This window comes from Crocuta crocuta, unplaced genomic scaffold (assembly GCF_008692635.1).
Source record: "Crocuta crocuta isolate KB4526 unplaced genomic scaffold, BGI_CrCroc_1.0 scaffold197, whole genome shotgun sequence".
Classification (NCBI taxonomy): Eukaryota; Metazoa; Chordata; class Mammalia; order Carnivora; family Hyaenidae; genus Crocuta; species Crocuta crocuta.
The window spans coordinates 838,884-857,755 of record NW_027532002.1 but is presented as its reverse complement, the minus strand read 5'-3'; the positions used below and the strand labels follow the sequence as shown (position 1 = coordinate 857,755).

Genomic DNA, 18,872 nt, shown 5'->3' with positions numbered 1-18,872 from the left:
CTTCCTACCTTGGAGTAACTGGCAATCCCAGCCAGAAGGCTGAACACCAGTACACAACTGACTTAGGCACTCATTTAACAGGTATGTGCTGAGTGCCACTACTCTAGACACTGGGGCAGAGCAGGGACAAACACGTAGTGTCTGTCCTCCTGGAGCAGGAAATAAACACAAAGGTAACGTTACAGTATATAAACAAGTACTACATTTAGAGAAAAACAAAGGGGAGGATGGGTAGACGGGGAGCAAAAAGATGATATTACTATTTAATATTTGGTGGTGAGGAAAGGCCACTGAGTCTAGAGGAAATGAGGAAGGAAGCTACAGGGCCAATTGGAGAGCAGATTCCCAGGAGAGGAAGCAGCTAGCACAATGCCCAGAGGCTGGAGTACATCTGGTATGTTCCCCAAGGTCAGTAGGATGCTATGGACTGAATTGTGTCCCCCCCCAATTCATTTGTTGATGTTCTAGCCCTCAGTACCTTAGAATGTGACTGTACTGGAAGATAAAAGACTTTAAAGGGGCAACTAAGTTAAAATGAGGCCATTAGGGAGCAGCTCAAATTCAATACAACTGATGCCCTTCTAAGAAGAGGAAGAAACACCAGGATGTGAGGGTATCACAGGATGACCATGTGGCAAGGCAGGAAGAGAGGCCAGCGAAGAAACCGTCCCTGCTTGTATCCTCATCTCACACTTCCAGCCTCCAGAACTTGGAGAAAATAAATTTCTGCTGTTGAAGCCAACCAGTCTGTGGTGTTTTGTTATGGAAACTCAAGGAGACCAACACAAAGGAGGTCTCTGAGCCTGGAGTGAGCAAGGAACAGATGGACATAAAGACAGAGAGGCAGACTATCAGAGAGCATTTGGGGCCTTGGAAATGATTCTGGATTTTACTCTGAGTGAGATGAGAGACATTGGAAGATTTTGAGCAGAGAAGCGACATGAAGAGATAAATGTTTCGAAGGATTGTTCTGCTTTCCTAATGTTGTGGCTACCGTGTTGACAACAGACAAGAGGAACAAAAGTGGAAGCAGGAAGAACCAATTAGGAGACTACTACGATATTACAAGAGAGATATTTAGTGGATTGGATTATTATCAAGGAGGTAGAGGTAGGAAAAGAGATGGGGTTGTGGATATATTTTGTAGGTAGAGTCAACAGAATTTGCTGATGGAGGTTAATGGCAACGGAGTCTTAATGAAATGAAGCCAGAGATTTTAGAGCCACTGGAAGGGTCTATTGTGGCAACCCATGCTCAGTACCGTGAAACATTTGAACATTGATGTTCTGAGTAGGGTTAGCCAAGCTTAACCCCTGAAGGAGGTAGACTCCAGAAAGATATTTGTAGGAGAATAACAACTGACTACAGGAATTTCCAGCAATGGAACAAAATTATTGGCTCTGTTTTGTTTCATTTTGATTTTTCCTACTAAAAAAACAAGGAAGGGATTTCTGGGTCCCTTTCTAACATGTAAAAAGCATGGAAAATGTCACTCCCACACTTTTTCACAACAAGAAAAAGGCTGAACAAACTAGACATCAACACCTCTTCTTAGTTCCATCAGAGAATTGAGGTCACAGGACAAACTGTCACCCTCAAAACTGGAGAAACAGAGGCAAATACGGAGGGTCACAGCTTACTACGAGCAGAAGCCAATACTGGAGCCTGCTGGGAACACTCAGAGGGTAACTCATATTACAAGAGACTAGAGGTGCCTTAGGAGGGAGAAACTCCTGGGGGTCAGAGAGTCCCCACACTTTCATGAGTTCTACCTCTAGGAGCTCTGTCCTGTTTTCAAGATGAAGATCAGAGAAAAATCCTCTCTTGCTTCAGTCAGGGATAGGGAAAAAGTAAGCATTTTGGACTAGGTCTGAAGCATTCCATTCTCTTTAACAGTGGCCTGCCTTCAACGGAAACTATTTTACCAGAGCCTAAACTGCCTGGATTTTACCAGAACCTAGCCAATCTCAGGAAAGGAAATCCCAGATCACAGCCAAGTTTAGCCCTCTTGTCTCAACTAAAAGAGAAGGGAACTGAGAAGGACATGTGAAGGTCACAGTACAAGAACACGGGCTCATTAAAAAAAAAAAAATGAGACCTAGTCACAGGACTATAGGACACTTCCCTTCTCCCTATATCTTACCATCATATAAATAAAAGATCATATACATCTTTATGATGTATATCATATATGTCATATACATACAGGTAAAAAACTACAAGCCTCAGATCCTATTTTTGGAGCAGACTCTAAGGAAAAACAAAGAGAACAAAATAGACAAAAATAAGGATACCAAAGGAAATTTCAGCCTCTGACACCACAGCTACAGCAAACATAAGCTCAGGATAATTCCTAACTAGATAAACATAAAATCTCACACCAAAGGCTTATTTACCTCAGTTCACATTGCCCAGTACATCATATCCAGCTTTCAAAAAAAAATTATAAGAAATGTTAAGAGGCAAACAACACAATCTAAAGAGATAAAGAAAACATTTGAGTCAGGCTCAGATATGGTAGAGATTTGGAGCTTCTCAGACCAGGAATTAAAAATAACTATGATTAATATTCTAAAGTCTCTAACATGAAAAGTGGACAACAGGCAAGAACAGATGGGCAAGCAGAGAAATAATTAAAAGGAAATACTAGAAATAAAAAACACTGTAAAAGAAATAAAGAATGTTTTTGATGGGCTCATTAATTTACTGGTCAGGGACTAGGAAAGAACCAGTGAGTTAAACACAGGGTAATGTAAACTTCCTAAGCTGAAAAGAAAAAGGAATTTTGTATTTCAAAACCATTCCTGCTATAGTGCTCTACACCAAACTTCTTCATCTCTCATCTGGACCATCACAATTACCCCACCTCTAGTTATAGATACCAGTTCAGGCTCTACCTCTGGCAGCCTGATCTTTCTTAAAGGCAAATCAGACCACATCATTCTCTAGCTCAAAATTCCTCAGTCATTGCCATTGTCTATAGCAGTTTTAGAGTAGACCCTGTATCTACATTATATCTTCACCTGGAAGTGCAGTATGTAAAGCAGACATGTACAGAAATGCTCTGTTAAATTATTTAAACTACTTAGCAAAGCATCCAAGGTCTTTCATGATCTGCCCCTGCTTACCTCTCCAGCAATATCTCCTAACTCTGTAGAACTGACATGGTTTGGTGGCTTAAAAAAAAAAAGAATTTTAAAAAATAGAACAGAATATCCAAGAGTTGTGGACAACAAAAGTTGTAACACTTATGTGATGAGAATACCAGGAGGAGAAAAAGAAGAGAAAGTAACAGAAGAAATATCTGATGTAAACATGGGTAAGGGTTTTCCAAAATTAATGAAAGACACCAAAGCACATATCCAGGAAACTCAGAGAACAGCAAGCAGTATAGGTACCAAAAAATCTACACTTTGGCATGCAACATTCAAACTAGAGGAAATCAAAGACAATGAAAACCTTGAAAGAAGCTACAGGTAGAGAGAAAACACCTTACCAACTGAGAACAAGGATAAGAATCACATCAAACTTTTCTTCAAAAATCATGCAACCAGGAAGAGAATAAGTGAAATATTAAAGTGTTGAAAGAAAAAAAAAAAGCACAGAATTCTGTGTCCAAAGAAATAATCCTTGAAATACGGGAGGAATAAAGACTTTGTCAGAAAACAAAACATAGAAAATTTGTCACCAGTAGACCTGCCTTTCAAGAAATAATAAAAGAAATTTTCAGAGAGAAGGAAAACGATATAGCTCACAAACTTAGATCTTTATAAGGAAAGAAAGAACATTAGAGAAGAAATAAATGAAGGTAAAATAAGATACTAACTAATCTAACCAATAACAGTTTGTTCAAAATAATAATACTAGTATTGTATTGAGTGATTATAGCTTACAGATAAGTGAGTTGAGTAAGGGGCAGGAGGGAGAAATTGAGAATATTCTCTTATAAAGTACCCGCACTACCTGTGAAGCGGTATTATATTATTTCCAGGTGAACTAAGATTAGTTGTAAATGTATACTGCAAATGCTAGGGCAGCAATTAAAATTATTTAAAAGAAGTATGATTAATATGCCAAGGGAAGAGAGAAATAGAATCATTAAATGCTCAATTAAAGCAAGAGGAGGTAGAAATAAGAGTGAAAGACAAAACAAAAGAAATACACACATGCACACACGAAGGAAAAGGCAACAAATAGAAAACAGAAACAAATATGGTAGATAGCCATCCAATTATATCAACAATTGCTTTAAATGTGAATGATCAAACATATCAATTGAAAAACTGAGATTGTCAGGGTGAATAAAAATCAAGGTTCAACTACACGTTGTCCACAAAGAAATCCACTCTAAATAGTAAGTGACATCTAGTGTAAAAGTAGAGACATGGAGAAAAATATATCTTGGTATAAGGCAGCTTTTAGGCAACAAACTTGAGCAATGAAAACCTGAGTAAGGTAAAAGGGCCCACAGGCCCACAGAGACCAGCAAGCTAAATACAAACAGGCAATGCACACAGGCTCATTTAGTGACCCACCTTGAAATAGCCAAAGGCCCTAACTGACCAATTACAAGGAGGCACAGTTCTTAAGATTACCAAAAAAGGGAAAATTCCTTACGTTCCATTCTTCCTCACTCTGCCCTGTAACTATGGCCCCTCATCACCTCTTGGTTGCAGACAGTCTCTCCTTTGCTGTCCTGCCACTGCTCCCGTGAGGTATATTCTATAAACTTCTCTTTTGTTCTGCCTTGGGTGAATTCTTTTACCACCTATGCTGCCGGCTCCCATCCAATTGGGACACCCCACATTTGATGGCCTCCATCTGATTAGAGCACCTCACACTTGGTAACATGAATCAAATGAAAAATAGATTAACTAAAATAATTTGAGACTTTTCTGAGCAAACTTCAAAGCAAGGAAAATTGTCAGGGAGAAGAGACATATTAGATAATGACAAAGAGGTCAATTGTCTAAGAAGACATACTAATCCTTAAATATATACACCTCCTAACCACAGAGCACTGAACTATGTGGAGCAAAAACTGATAATACTGAAAGAAAATAAAAACAAATCAGCTATTATACTTAGAGACTTGAATATCTATATTTTGGTAATTGATAGATCCAGCAGGCAGATAATCATTAAGTATATAGTTGAAATAAACAGTACCATTAATCAAATGGATCTAATGGACATGCATAGAATACATCATCCGGCAACAGCAGAATACACACTCTTCTCAGACTCACATGGAACATTCACAAGATATACCATATACCTGGCCATTAGACACATATTCACAAAAAAAAAAAAAAAAAGGATAGAAATCATGCAAAGTATGATCTCAGACTAGAAATCAATAATCACAAGATAGGTGGGAAATCCCAAAATATTTGGAGGTTAAACAGCACTCATCTAAATAACACAAGGCTTAAAGAAAAGCCTAAAGTTTTTTGAAAATATTTTGAACTAAATGAAAATTAAAATACAGCTTTTAGAAATTTGTGGAATGTAGCAAAAGCAATGCTTAGTAAGAAAATTATAGCATTTGATACATATATCTTAAAAGAAAGATATAAAATCAATAATCTAAGCTTCCACTTTAGGAAACTTTCTAGAAAAGAATAAATTAAATGTAAAATAAGTGGAAGAAAAGAAGTAATAAAAATTAGAGCAGAAATCAATGAAACTGAAAGCTGGAAATCAACAGAGAAAAATCAATGCAGCCAAAAGTTGGTTCTTTGAAAAGATCAATTAAAATGATAAAACTCTAGACAAGCTAACCAAGAAAAAAAGAGAAAAGATAAGTTACCAGCATCAAAAATGAAATAGGAGCCATCACTATAGACCCAATGATAGTAAAAAGTAATAAAGTAATATTATAAATAACCCTATACTTAGAAATTTGATAACATAGATAAAAGAGCCCAGTTCCTCAGAAGACAGGAGACATAAATAATCTGAGTAGGTTCATATCTTTCAAAGGATTTGAATCAATAATTAGTAACCTTCTAGAACTGAAAGAACCAGGCCCAGATGGTTTCATTGGTGAATTCTACTAAATATTTAAAGAAAAAATCATACTAATTCTCTATAATCTGTTCCAGAAAATAGAGGAAAAGGAACACTTTCGTACCCATTCTATGAGGACAACATTACTCTAAACCAAATTCAAAGACATTGTAAGAAAGGAAAACTACATACCAACACCTCTCATGAACACAGATGCAGAATGCTTAACAAAATATTATCAAATAGAATTCAAGAATCATACACTATAATCAAATAGGATTTTTTCCAGATATGCAGAGTTGGTTCAAAAATCAATTAATGTAACTTATCACAACAAAGGAAGAAAACCATATATAATATTAATGTACATAGAAAAAGCATCTGACAAAATCCAATACCCATTCATGACAAAAACTCTCGGCAAACTAGAAATAAAGGGTGTTGTGGACTGAATTATGTCCTTCCAAATTCACTTATGTAAGTCATAACTCCTGATACCTCAGAATGTGACTACATTTGGAGACAGGGTATTTAAATAGTAATTAAGACAAAATGAGGTCATTATAATGGTTCTTAATCTAATATGACTGGTGTCCTTATATATGACACATGGACACAGACAAAAAGAAGAGCATGTGAAGATACAGGAAGAAGACAAACATCTACAAATCAAGAAGAAAGATCTTAGAAGAAACCAATCCTGCTGACACCTTGATCTCAAATTTCTGGCCTCCAGAAATATGAAGGGATAGATTTCTGTTGTTTGAGCCACCCAGTCCATGGTCCTTTCTTATGGCAGCCGTAGCAAACTAATACTGATGGGGAACTTTGTCAACTTAATAAACAACATCTATACAGCTAACACCACACCTGATGCTGAGAAACTTGAGTGTTTCCCCCTAAGATCAGGATCAAGGCTACATGTTCCCTCTTACCACTGCTCCTCAACATCTTATTGGAAATCCTAGGTAATGCAGTAAGATAAGAAAAGGGCATATAAAGTATATAGACTGGGAAGGAAGAAACAAAGCTGCACACGGATAACATGATTATCTATATAGAAAACTCCGAAGACTCAACAAACGAGTCCTGGAACCAATAAGCAATTATAGCAATGTTGCAGGATATTGGCTTATCAAATGTAACTAAAGGCACCCACTAATACAAGATGTTAATAGGGGAAACTGTGTATGGGACAGAGGGGCAGAAGGGATTCATGGGAAGCTTCTTTACCTTCTGCTCAATTTTTCTATAAACTTAAAACTGCTTTAAAATATAAAGTCTACTATTTAAAAAGCCAATGAGGCCTATAACACATTTCAAGTCTATGCAGCACACAAAAAAGAAAGGATTCCCAGAAAACATTCCCTCTTATAAAAACAGGCAGAAATGAGCTGCAACTCCTGAAACGCCTGCATTGTGACACCGTGCAGCAATGAGCACAAAAAAGGGAAGAAACAACAGCAAACTCCCAGCACAGCAGCTACTGAGCTCTGCATGGTGAAGGCAGCAAATGTATAATCAAAGATGGAAGTATGGTCAATGACAGCGGAAAGGAGGCAGCTGGTCACAGAGCAGGTACTCAATAAATAGTAATTTGTTTAGCATAGTGAGACATTAAAATGGATAATGTGGACTGAGGGAGAACCAGTTTGGAGAAAGAATGGGAAGGTATTACTGAGTCTAAGATAGAGACCTCAGTACAATGACTGTGGGCTAAGGACTTCACTGGTAAAATGAGGGTGTCCCTAGCTTCTAATCTTGTAATTCACACTGGGCTTAGGTATGCAGTGTGCCAACTTCACTGAGTTCATTACATAGCTTGATTTCAATATTTTCTTTCAAGCAATTCATTACTATGTTTTAAAGTCCTACTGCATTTTATTTTATTTTATTTTATTTTATTTTATTTTTTTAATGTTTTATTTATTTCTAGGAGAGAGAGAGAGAGACAGCGTGAGCAGGGGAGGGTCAGAGAGAGAGGGAGTCACAGACTGAAACAGGCTCCAGGCTCTGAGCTGGCAGTCAGCACAGAGCCCGATGTGGGGCTCGAACCCACGAACGGCGAGATCATGACCTAAGCGAAAGTCGGATGCTTAACTGACTAAGCCACCCAGGCCCCCTGTCCTACTGCATTTTAAAATTAACCCTCCTCCCCCCAAAAAACCTTTAAATACAGTTAAATAAGAAATTCTGAACCTAATACCCAGCTTGGGCTAGTAGTAAAGGAGAATGAAACAGATATTTATCCTGTTTTAGTCCTACTTCAGATTTGAGATACTGATACTGAATCCAGTACCAAAATAACTCAGGTGGTGTGAACACAGAGTGCATACACTGTTATACCCAGCAGTTAATATATGTGGAACCTGCCCGCCCTCTCTCAGAGGATGGGTCTTCTGAGACAAAACCAAGCCCATGTTGAATAATGATCTCATCCTGAGTCCTGAAACATCCCTTTCAAATCATTGACTTTGGAAGTCAGAAATTCTGCCTTCCAGTGCAATTGTCAAATCTAATCACATATATTCACTCGCTCAAGGGGTCCTGACTGGCAGTAACAGCTTGGTTATTCACCGTCAATGAAATTAATGCTGCTATTTTTATAACATGAAAAAGCTACATGAAAATAAGCCTCCAGGCTGTGGACTTTGGTCAAAGAAAGAATAAAAATAAAAGCAAAGAATAAAGTATGTAAATGAATTATTAGACGAAGAGTCATTTTAAAGTCCCAGCTACGCTGTGTCTTGGGGTCCTTGTTATTTCAAACTGACCCTGTGGTCCAGATCACCTACAAGGAAAGCGTCATTCAAATTTAAAAAAAAAAAAAAGGTTCCTTTACATGAAACTGTGTGTTTAACTGGCAACATATAATTTCATTTAAAAAAAATTAGGAGCAATTGCTGCTAAAGCCATTTCAGGGACAAGGGGCGGGGAGGATCTGTCAGCACTGTGGGAACAAAAAAATGATGTGCCACCAAGCTTTATTCCAATCATTTGCTTCATAGTTAAGTTTAATTACACATTACATACTGTCCTATAATTATGTCGCTTGGGAAACTGCCAATTTCCCCCTTGAAATGTTAAAAGTTCCTTAATTTATTTTCAAGACTCAGCATTGCCTTCATCAGCACCCTGCCTTAGTGCATGAAGGATATTGGGTTCCTGTTCCCTTTAAATGTCGGCTGGTGGAGTTTGGAGGGCTGACCAGGCTTGGAGCCTCAAGATCTTTATAATAAGATCTGATGACTTTTTTCCGTAAAATTTACAACTGGAGAATTTGAGAAGCACACCTATTCCTCTTCCCTGCCCTCGGGAGGACGGAATTTAAGTCTTTTATTCTCAGCAAGAGAGAGATGGTACATTAATCAAGCACAACTTTATGGACTGGGAAAGGGAAAAAGCAAATAAAATGGTTTGAGCACCTATTGTGTGCTGATAATGTATTCAGAACTTCACAAAGGTCATTGCAGACCAGGTATCAGCAATCACTAACTCAAGTCCCCAGGTACAAGGCAGATAACTAGAATGCATGGAGCAGCCAGACAGAATAGAATGGAGTTCTAGGGCTCTTGGGTATTTGAAGGGGGAATGCATGCCCTGCCTACAGGCCATTCAAATTCTCTTGCCTTTAAAAATACTGTGCTGGTTGAGCAAACATCCACAGGCTCATCTGAACTGTAGCTGTGACCCCTATATGAATCTACCAACTTCTAAAAGTCACTGGAAGCAGACTACTTGGCTTTAAAATTCAGCTCTGGCAGGCACTTCCTTAGCTGGGTGTCCTTGGGAAAGCCACCTAACTTCTCTGTGTGTCAGTTTCCTCATCTGTTAAATGGAAACAACAGTGCTGACCCCATAGGAGTGCTGTGAAAGATGAATAAATGTGCCTCGCATCACTGTTATCTCATTGGCAAGCTTCCTGTTTGCTATTACAAGTGTATTTACACCCTCTGACACAGGAGAGAGAAGTCAAAAGCAGTTTCCCCAACAAGGCTTTGTGCCTCAGCAGACAGAGATCTATATAGTGGAAGAAGAGGGTACAGGGGTTACGTTATCTTCCCATCTCAGGGAGCACTGAAAGGAAGATTACAAATAATGTATGGTAAGTACTCCAAATAAGTAAAGGCTTCAAAGATGGTAGCTTTTCTATACTAGATCATCTCAGAGCACTTTCTTTTCAGTACTGTCTCTTTGCCAGGCCTCCATCTCAGTGGTAAGTTAGCACCTAAATCAGTATTTCTTGGGGCGCCTGGGTGGTTCAGTTGGTTAAGCGTCTGACTTCAGCTCAGGTAATGATCTCACTGTTTGTGGGTTTGAGCCCCGCGTCGGGCTCTGTGCTGACAGCTTAGAACCTAGAGCCACCCTCAGATTCTGTGTCTCCCCCTCTCTCTGCCCCTCCCATGTTCATGCTCTGTTTTTCTCTCTCTCAATAATAAATAAAAATGTTAAAAAAATTTAAACCAGTATTTCTCCCAACAATTTTTTTTAAAGTATTGTTTACTATGTATGCACCATGGGGAGGAAGAATCCACTTAAAGTGTTTGAAATAGTGTAAACACGCTTAAATTTTTTCATTTGTTAAAAAAATGGTTGTAATGAAAGAAGCTTGAGAAAATAATTCTTATGGACAAATGTCCATCTTTTCCCATAGTCGAATTTACTTGACATATAAATACTTCTGCTCTGATTTGGTACAATATTAGAAACATACATGTGTCTTGGTTCACGACCAATTGAAACCATTGTAGTTAATCTTATCTTTTTTAAAGGGCTTTCTATTCCAACCCCTCCCCTCCACCTCAGGAAATCTATTATCTTCTACCATCATCACCCAATGTGCAAAATATTCCAATTGGATGAGGTGTTCATCATAAATTATGAGGGGTGTTAAGGCCAGAATTGCGGGGCACATAAAGAACAAGTAGTTTCTAGTGTCAGCTCTTAATGTTGTTATGAGAAGCCTCAAGATTTTATAAATTCTGTGTTAGTTGTGTAACAGCTTCCTTAATAAAACATTTTACTGATGACAAACATCACACCAAAGAAAACAGACAAGAAGGGTCGGGTTTGTTCTAGTCCATGCTGACCCAACACCAGAGTATTTCTCTAAGAAGTAGTGCCGCTGCTTAAAAGCAGGTCATTGGGCAAGGAAGCAAGTCCTAAGTGATTCTGATATGGCTACACAGTATGATAATTTATATAAAATGGTGAAATGTTTACCTGCTTGATATATTGTGGAAAACTGCAAATAAGTATCAAGGAAAAGTTCTGGGACTTGGTAGATGTGCCCAGGATAGGTCACATCTTAAAATCCAGAAGGCGGGGGCAGGGGGCTGGGTGGCTCAGTCAGTTAAGTGTCCAACTTCAGCTTCGGTCAGGATCTCGAAATGTGTGTGTTCGAGCCTTGCAGCTGTGCTGACAGCTCAGAGCCTGGAACTTGGTTCAGATTTTGTGTCTCCCTCTCTCTCTGCCCCCCTCCCACGCTCACACTCTGTCTCTGTCTCTCAGTAATAAACATTTTAAAAAATTGTTTTAATAAATAAATAAAAATAAAATTCCAGAAGGAAACAAGGAAAACCCCAAGGGGGAGAAAGAAAAGAAAATACGATAAAACAACCTCTACTCTCTTTGGTGCTTGCTGTTCTATTTTTTGATATCTAAGAATTAGACTCTGCCTTTCTTGTTGACCACCACATCCACTGTGCATGGCCCCATGCTGGCAGATGGTAGGTGTTTGATAATATTTCCTGAATGAGTCAGTGAATGAATAAGTGTAAATGTTAGAAGAAATTTCTCTGCCTTTAGTTAGATGCTTTTTAGCATCTAAGAAGATGGGCTGTTTTTCTTTTCTGTGAGAATTTTTTTCCTCTGAAAAAGATGGAAGCAATAACAGAAATATCTCATTTGCATGCATGTGGCTTTTATTGTTGCACATTTAAATAGCTTATCTGACGTCTTTAGAGCCTGGGATTAATGCACAGCACGCGTCTGTCTGGCTGTAATGCCAAGAGAGAGATAGATGACTGACAATAGGTTCTGAAGTTTCCCTGATCTTCTAAATGTCACTTCTTATGTCACTAGTCTCAAACTTACAACCACATATGAAATCAGGAAAGCTTTGCAGTGATACCTTTGCCAGGCTCATTTATTCCTTTAAATAACATCACTGGAGTTTCAATCAAATATTTGGTAATATGACAACATATAGGAAAAAGACAGCCTTAGTTTTCAAAGGATTTACAATTTAATAAAGACAATGTGATGCTGTATACAAATTTTGTAGTTAAACAGAAAGAGAAAGTATCACCTCTCTTATTTTAGGGGTGACTTTCTGATTATGCTAGATTTAGGAAGACCCTAAACAAATACAAACACTTCCTTAATGTCATCACCAGCTTTCTGTGCTTCCCATCATTTGTCTTAGACTTTCCTCTTTTCCTCAACTTCAAGAACAGCTCTGTTGTGTCCACCACACCCCAAGCCCAGAGACAAGAAGCTGCAGACTGGAAAAAGCCTGAAATTTGAAGGCCAAAGACCTAAATTCAAGTTTCCCTTGTCTATTGGCTATTTGACCTAGCCAATGGAACTCCCTGCACCTCTCTAGATCCCAGTTCCTGAGTCTATAAAATAGTGCTAACAATGCTTACACCATAGGCTTTTCTTGAAGACTGAATTAATCTATGGAACATGTCTTGTATGCTACCCAACCCACTTTAGGTACACATTTTCTCAGATCAAATGGGATGACAAATGGGACCATGCAAGACTGAACTGAAACCACTCTTTCCTTTAATTGCAGTATGTCTTAGTATTTTTTGTGATCCTACTTCTTCCTCAGACCTGGCCTTCACATGCTTTTTGGAGTCCTGAGGTTTCCTCATCATTATTTCCTGTTTTGTGGCTCAGTCTTGGCTCCCACAATAGCCAGCATGAGTCTTGAACTAAACGTAAAACCAAGTCATTTGGGGTTTCTCACTAGCTCCCAATGAATAATTAAATTAAAGAATATATGTTATAAGTACAAAGGTTTTATTTCTAGTGGAATCACTAATTTTCTTTCTTCCAAGGTATTGAGATTTGCCACTCCACGGAGAGGAGAAAAAGCAAAACAAAACAAACAAAAAGCAACACATTCAGCTTTATACCATTACCCTGTCTGTGAAATGATGACAGCAGGATCATGGGAGTGAGCCAAGTGCACCGTCTACCTCTCACAGAGAGAGCTGTGGTGGGGAGAGCTGGGGAGTGAAGCATCTCCAGAAAAAGTAAAAGCAATTAAGCCCAGAGTAAATAAGACCCAGAAGTCTGATATCACGCGATGCCTCCAGATATTACTCCAGGCATAGTTCACTCAAACTGCTTCTCCCCAGTGCCACCATCACCACCTTAGTTCAGATTACTCCCAAATTTTACTTCTGCCTCTAGTCTTGATTTCTCAAACTTGTTTTCTGGCAATAAAGTGATTTTTCTAAAATTAACTCACATCATCTTTACTTCAAACACTTCAGAAATTCTTCAATTCCTTCAGGTTAAAGTCCAAACAAACACCTTAATACAGCCTAAAGTGTCCCTAATGAACTAGCCCACATGTGCCTCAAGTCATGTCATATTAACCACTCTGTTTTAGCCATACTGTACAATTTTTGGTTCCCTAAAAAAGGCACACACCTCACACACTTGTTTACACGTTTCCCTCCACTCGGACTTGCTCTCCATGCCCCCTTCCCTTCACCTGATTAACTGCATTATTCAGCGGTCTTAGTGCAGAAGCCACTTCCTCTAAGAAACTTTCCAGACCTGACTCCCACATCTGTGTTGGTGACTGTTCTCTGTATCCCCAGTATCCCCCTCTGTTCTCAATCAAACCACATTCTAAGTAGCTTGGAAGGTGCCTGGTATTTATCTCTTCACCCCCACCTTTCCATCCCTAGACAGAAAACTCTTCAATGACAAGACTCATGAGTGACTTATTCCTTGGGGAATCCCCATCACTTAGCTCCCCACTGGGCATTTGGTAGTTACTCAGTAAACATGTGCAGCCTGAGTCACTGAGAAGAAAAAGTCTGCAGTTGAGTGCTTGGGATTATGTGCATTAGATGGAAAGGGAGAGAAATCCACTAGAGACTAAGAGAAATGGACAAGGGGAGAACCAAGACAGACAATAATGGCTTCAGGCAAAAAGAAAGAACTGATCACATTAAACAGTGTCCAGTGTCAATGGAAGGGCGGATGAGATGGGGGAAGCGGGAGACTGTTCTACATTTGGCAGGAGAACAGCTCTAGAAAGTAATGAATGGAAGCTTCATTGAAAAGGTACAAAGTGTTGAAACTGAGTGGCAGATGAATTAGAACATAAGGCAAGAAGACAATGCATAAAAACATAAATACATAAAAATACAAATACACATGATAGCTGGAGAGGGGTGTCAAGGGCAAAGAGGAAATACGTATGTATGTGCCTGTACGTGTGTGTGTGTGTGTGTGTGTGTGTTACAATTCCTTTTAAAGATCTCAACTGTAAATCTGACTGACAAAGTGAAAGGTGAGGTCATATTCAGGTATGGAGTAAGAGTTTATTGAATGAAAGATATAAATAATAAATGAATAATTGCATTCAGATAGGAGATTTACCTGGTCAAAAACAAAGCAAATGTTTATCTTTTTATTTTTATTTTTTTAAATGTTTTATTTTTATTTATTTCTAGGAGAGAGAGAGAGAGAGACAGCGTGAGCAGGGGAGGGTCAGAGAGAGAGGGAGTCACAGACTGAAACAGGCTCCAGGCTCTGAGCTGGCAGTCAGCACAGAGCCCAACACGGGGCCCGAACCCACGAACCGCGAGATCATGACCTAAGCGAAAGTCGGACGCTTAACCAACTAAGCCACCCAGGCGCCCCGATCTTTTTATTTTTAAAAAGAACCTATTTCTATATTTCAGAAGAGACCACTCAACTCATAGATCAAAATTTAATTAGCTGTCTAGGATCACTATTTCCACCATCTATACCACTATTTCACTATCACTGTGATAACTGTTTTCATAGTCACCGCAAAACTTCCTTGCAGAAGTCCTCAGACTTTACATGTGATCCTCTAACCCCAGTCATTCATGTAAATAGCTTTAGCTTTCCAACAAGGAGTTAATGCCCCAAAGTCAGATGATACCAGGAAAGTGACACTTCTGAGAAAATAACAGACATCTTAGTTATAGATGTATAGATATAGATATTATCAGATATAGATGTTGTCTAATCAGTAAAGAAAAGCGTATGTGGACACATTTTTCTTTACAAATAGGTTTTTCTTTTAAGTCCCTATCAGATATAAAATTCATTCAGGTTGCCACATACTAACTTTACTTGTAAGAGTTTAGAGACTGCATTGAGGGAAATGAGCTTCAAGCATTAAATTACTTTTCATGAGACATAGGCTTCCTGTGAAATTAGCAATACATTCAGCATCAATAAGCTCTAACTTTAGAAACGTTCATCTGTAATCATTAATCAGTTAAATGCTAACTTCATTTTCTATTTGGCTTCTTCTTTTCGCACTCAACTCTGCAAGCTTTACTATATGGTACCTCAAAAATATTAATTTACTTACTGTGAGCACAGATTATATTCCTAGTAAGGAATCTGTGCAATAAATATATACACATAAGCCAAATTAAACTTCCATGAACAAATAATTTTCTCTTGTTTAATGTTTATTTATTTTTGAGAGAGAGAGAGAGAGAGAGAGCAAGCAGGGGAGGAGCAGAGAGAGAGGGGGAGACGCAGAATCCAAAGCAGGCTCCAGGCTCTGAGCTGTCAGCACAGAGCCTGACATGGGGCTCAACGCCACAATCCGTGAGATCAAGACCTGAACTGAAGTCAGATGCTTAACTGACTGAGCCATCCAGGTGCCCCCAAATAATTTTCTTATGAAGGACTGAATTTCTGACCAAGCACCTGATCTCAAACCTTTCACAGAAATGCATAAAATTTTTTACATAATCACATTACAAATAATATTTCAGTATAAATCAAAGTTTGTCAAACTGTGTATCTAGAAAAACACATACAGTTAAAATATAGTGCCTATAACTCAGAAACCTGGCATGACTTTTTTCAAGGGGGCTGCTTCTCGGTAGAACAATTTTTTACTCTGCAGACTGTCCCATGTATAAGAAGTTTTGGCCAGTAGTACCCCATTGGCATGGTGACTAGCATTGAAACCTACACACACATTCCAAATCCCCTTTGGGGGGAGTAGCACTCCCTTGTTTGGAGAAGAAACTTGAGCCTAGACAAAAGGAATTGTCCACATTTACATCACTAGATAATGACAGTGCCAGGTCTTGAACCCAGGTCTCCAGAAAGCGAGTCCCATCAAGAGGGATCCAGCAGAGAATGTCAGAATATAGACTCATCTTATTCTAGTCTCGGCCTTATTCTTTCTGCATTAAGCAATTTACTCATCAAAAATTTTCTAAGCTGAGATCTAATCATGATTTTAACTATTTGCCAATTCCCTTATCCCATTTATTCATATCCTCCCCTCCCCCAGTATTGGATGAGTATGGCCCCCCTCCACTGAATCTGGACTCCTCTTTCTGAGGACAGGGGACAGGTGTCAGCACAAACTGAGCACAGCCAGTAGAGCAGCCCTATGTCACCGTCCCTATGTCACCCACCGAACAGGCTCCTGTTCGTTCACACTTAGCCCTTCCCACACCTGTACTGCCCATACAGCAGGTAGCATCTTCTAGCTTCCTTCTGCCCCACCCACAGAGGAGTTTCTCTTGGTAGCCAGAGTTTGACTAGTTTATTATGAAATAGGAGAGAAGGCATTTCTTTGTCCTCCTCATCTCTCCCATTCTTTTCTCTCTATTCATTTATCTTATTGTGTCTCCAGCATTGGACTGAACAGAAGCAGAACCAGAGAGAATCCTTGGTCTCTTTTCCAACAAGCGGAATAAGCCTAAGGGGTCTTTGCTAAAGTTGGGATTGTGTAGGTTTTGAGTAGATGGTTCATTTCTCTTTCTTGTTACTTAAGTCTAAGAATTTTTGTCATAATTCACTGTTGAACTATATAAGACATAATTTTCTGGTATTTATTGTGTTTTTTTTAGATGTTACTATGTGAGAAAATTTAAAATTTAAATTTTAAAATTTAAAAATCCTGATTTCAGGGCTCCTAAGAATTTCATTTAATTTTAATATGTACTGAGTGATGAAAGGCAAAAATCTGGAGCCACACATCTAAAGGCAACCTCTCCTTATCTGTAAGTCTGAAATTCAAAGTCAGTAGGAGATCTACACCAGCTGAAAGGTGCTGCATGCTTACCCGGATGTAGGCATCCTGGTGGTGCTTGGCAAAGTACAGCATATTGTCCAGGGCTAACATCCCAGGAGGGGTCTGGGTAAAGTCCATGGCAGGGTTGACATGATTCTGTGATTAAAACAAAATGTTTGATCAGGTTAATTCTTCAGCAGATTTCACCAACCACCAGAAGTCTGGTTTCTATTCTCAAGACCCAAGTACCACAAGCCCAGCTCCAAATAACCAAGTAGGGTGACAATTTTATCTTTATATGAACCTGAGGGGTAGCAGGGAAAGGGCTTCTTTCTACAGGTGCAGCTTTAATACCGGGGTTAGTGAAACCAACTGAAGCTCGAAATATAAGACTACTCCTAGACTTATGGCCCTGTGGGGAAAAGAAAAGCATGTAAAAACTGCACTTCTGGCGATTGTGCTGTTGGTGGAACAGGTTGGAAAGACCTGGGATGAGGCCACATGTCTGCCATTAACTGCACTGCCCCTTAACTTCCCCATCTTCATGTGATCATTAAGCGCAGCCACCGGTGCCCACAGACTTTGTGAAGTGTCCAGGCTCACACCATCTGCAGGCCTCTTGGGTACAGACACTTGATAAAATTCAGATCAGATGTCTGTGGGTCCTGACATCAGCCTGTTCTCAGGCAGTGTTCTGGTTTTGTGGTCACTACATACAGCACTGAGAGCCACAAAGACAAAATAACAGCTACAAATATGCCCAGAAAAGTCTCCATATGCTCAAGATCACTCAGTAAACACCACAAGACTGTTGCTCAGCGCAGCAAACCACTCCACCATTAATTGTTAAAAATGATCACTGAGATCTGTCCCAAAAATTCAGATCTAAATGGTGAATGGTTTAAGGAAAGTCATTTTGTGTTAAAAAGATGAAAAAGAAATGTTTAAGAGATAATAAAAAAAACAGTTCTTTACCTCATAATCCAGGTAATTTGTACACAACTACATATTTTTCTGTTGTTCCTGAATATATCATGATAAACAGAATATATCATGATAAATCTCTGATTTGCCAGGGAAATTCTGGTTCACTGGAATTTTTTTTTGAAAAATTTTTAAACATTTATTCATTTTTTTAAAAGACAGAGAGAGACAGACAGATAGACAGACAGACAGAGACAGAGCAGAGTGCAAGTTGGGGAAGGGCAGAGAGAGAGGGAGACACAGAATCCAAAGAAGGCTCCAGGCTTTGAGCTGTCAGCACAGAGCCTTACTCGGGGCTCGAACCCACAAGCTATGAGATCATGCCCTCAGCCAAAGTCTGACACTTAACTGACTGAGCCACCCAGGCACCCCTCACTGGAAGTTTTGCTAATTCAAAGTACAGGAAAGCCTTCTTGTTCATTTGTTCAAGGTTCAAACAACCTACACTTTTCTATATCATTGGAGAGCACATCTAAACTGTCTTTTTCATTCTGATTTGAAAAAAAAAAAAAAACATGAGCTAATAACATCTAAAATTATAGAAACTGGCTACCTACTGGCCAGTTTCACAGTTTTGAGAGCATCTCTGTCCATATCT

At 39.0% G+C, this 18,872-nt stretch overlaps 1 protein-coding gene across 1 annotated transcript in view; it reads right to left on the bottom strand.

Annotated features, from left to right (window-relative positions):
* Positions 1-18,872, bottom strand: part of ELMO1 (engulfment and cell motility 1) — a 484,527-nt gene that overhangs the window by 260,959 nt on the left and 204,696 nt on the right. The window contains exon 14 of the mRNA XM_077775357.1: positions 17,342-17,446. Within this exon, the coding sequence (XP_077631483.1) occupies positions 17,342-17,446 (105 nt within the window). The remainder of the gene's footprint in view (positions 1-17,341; positions 17,447-18,872) is intronic.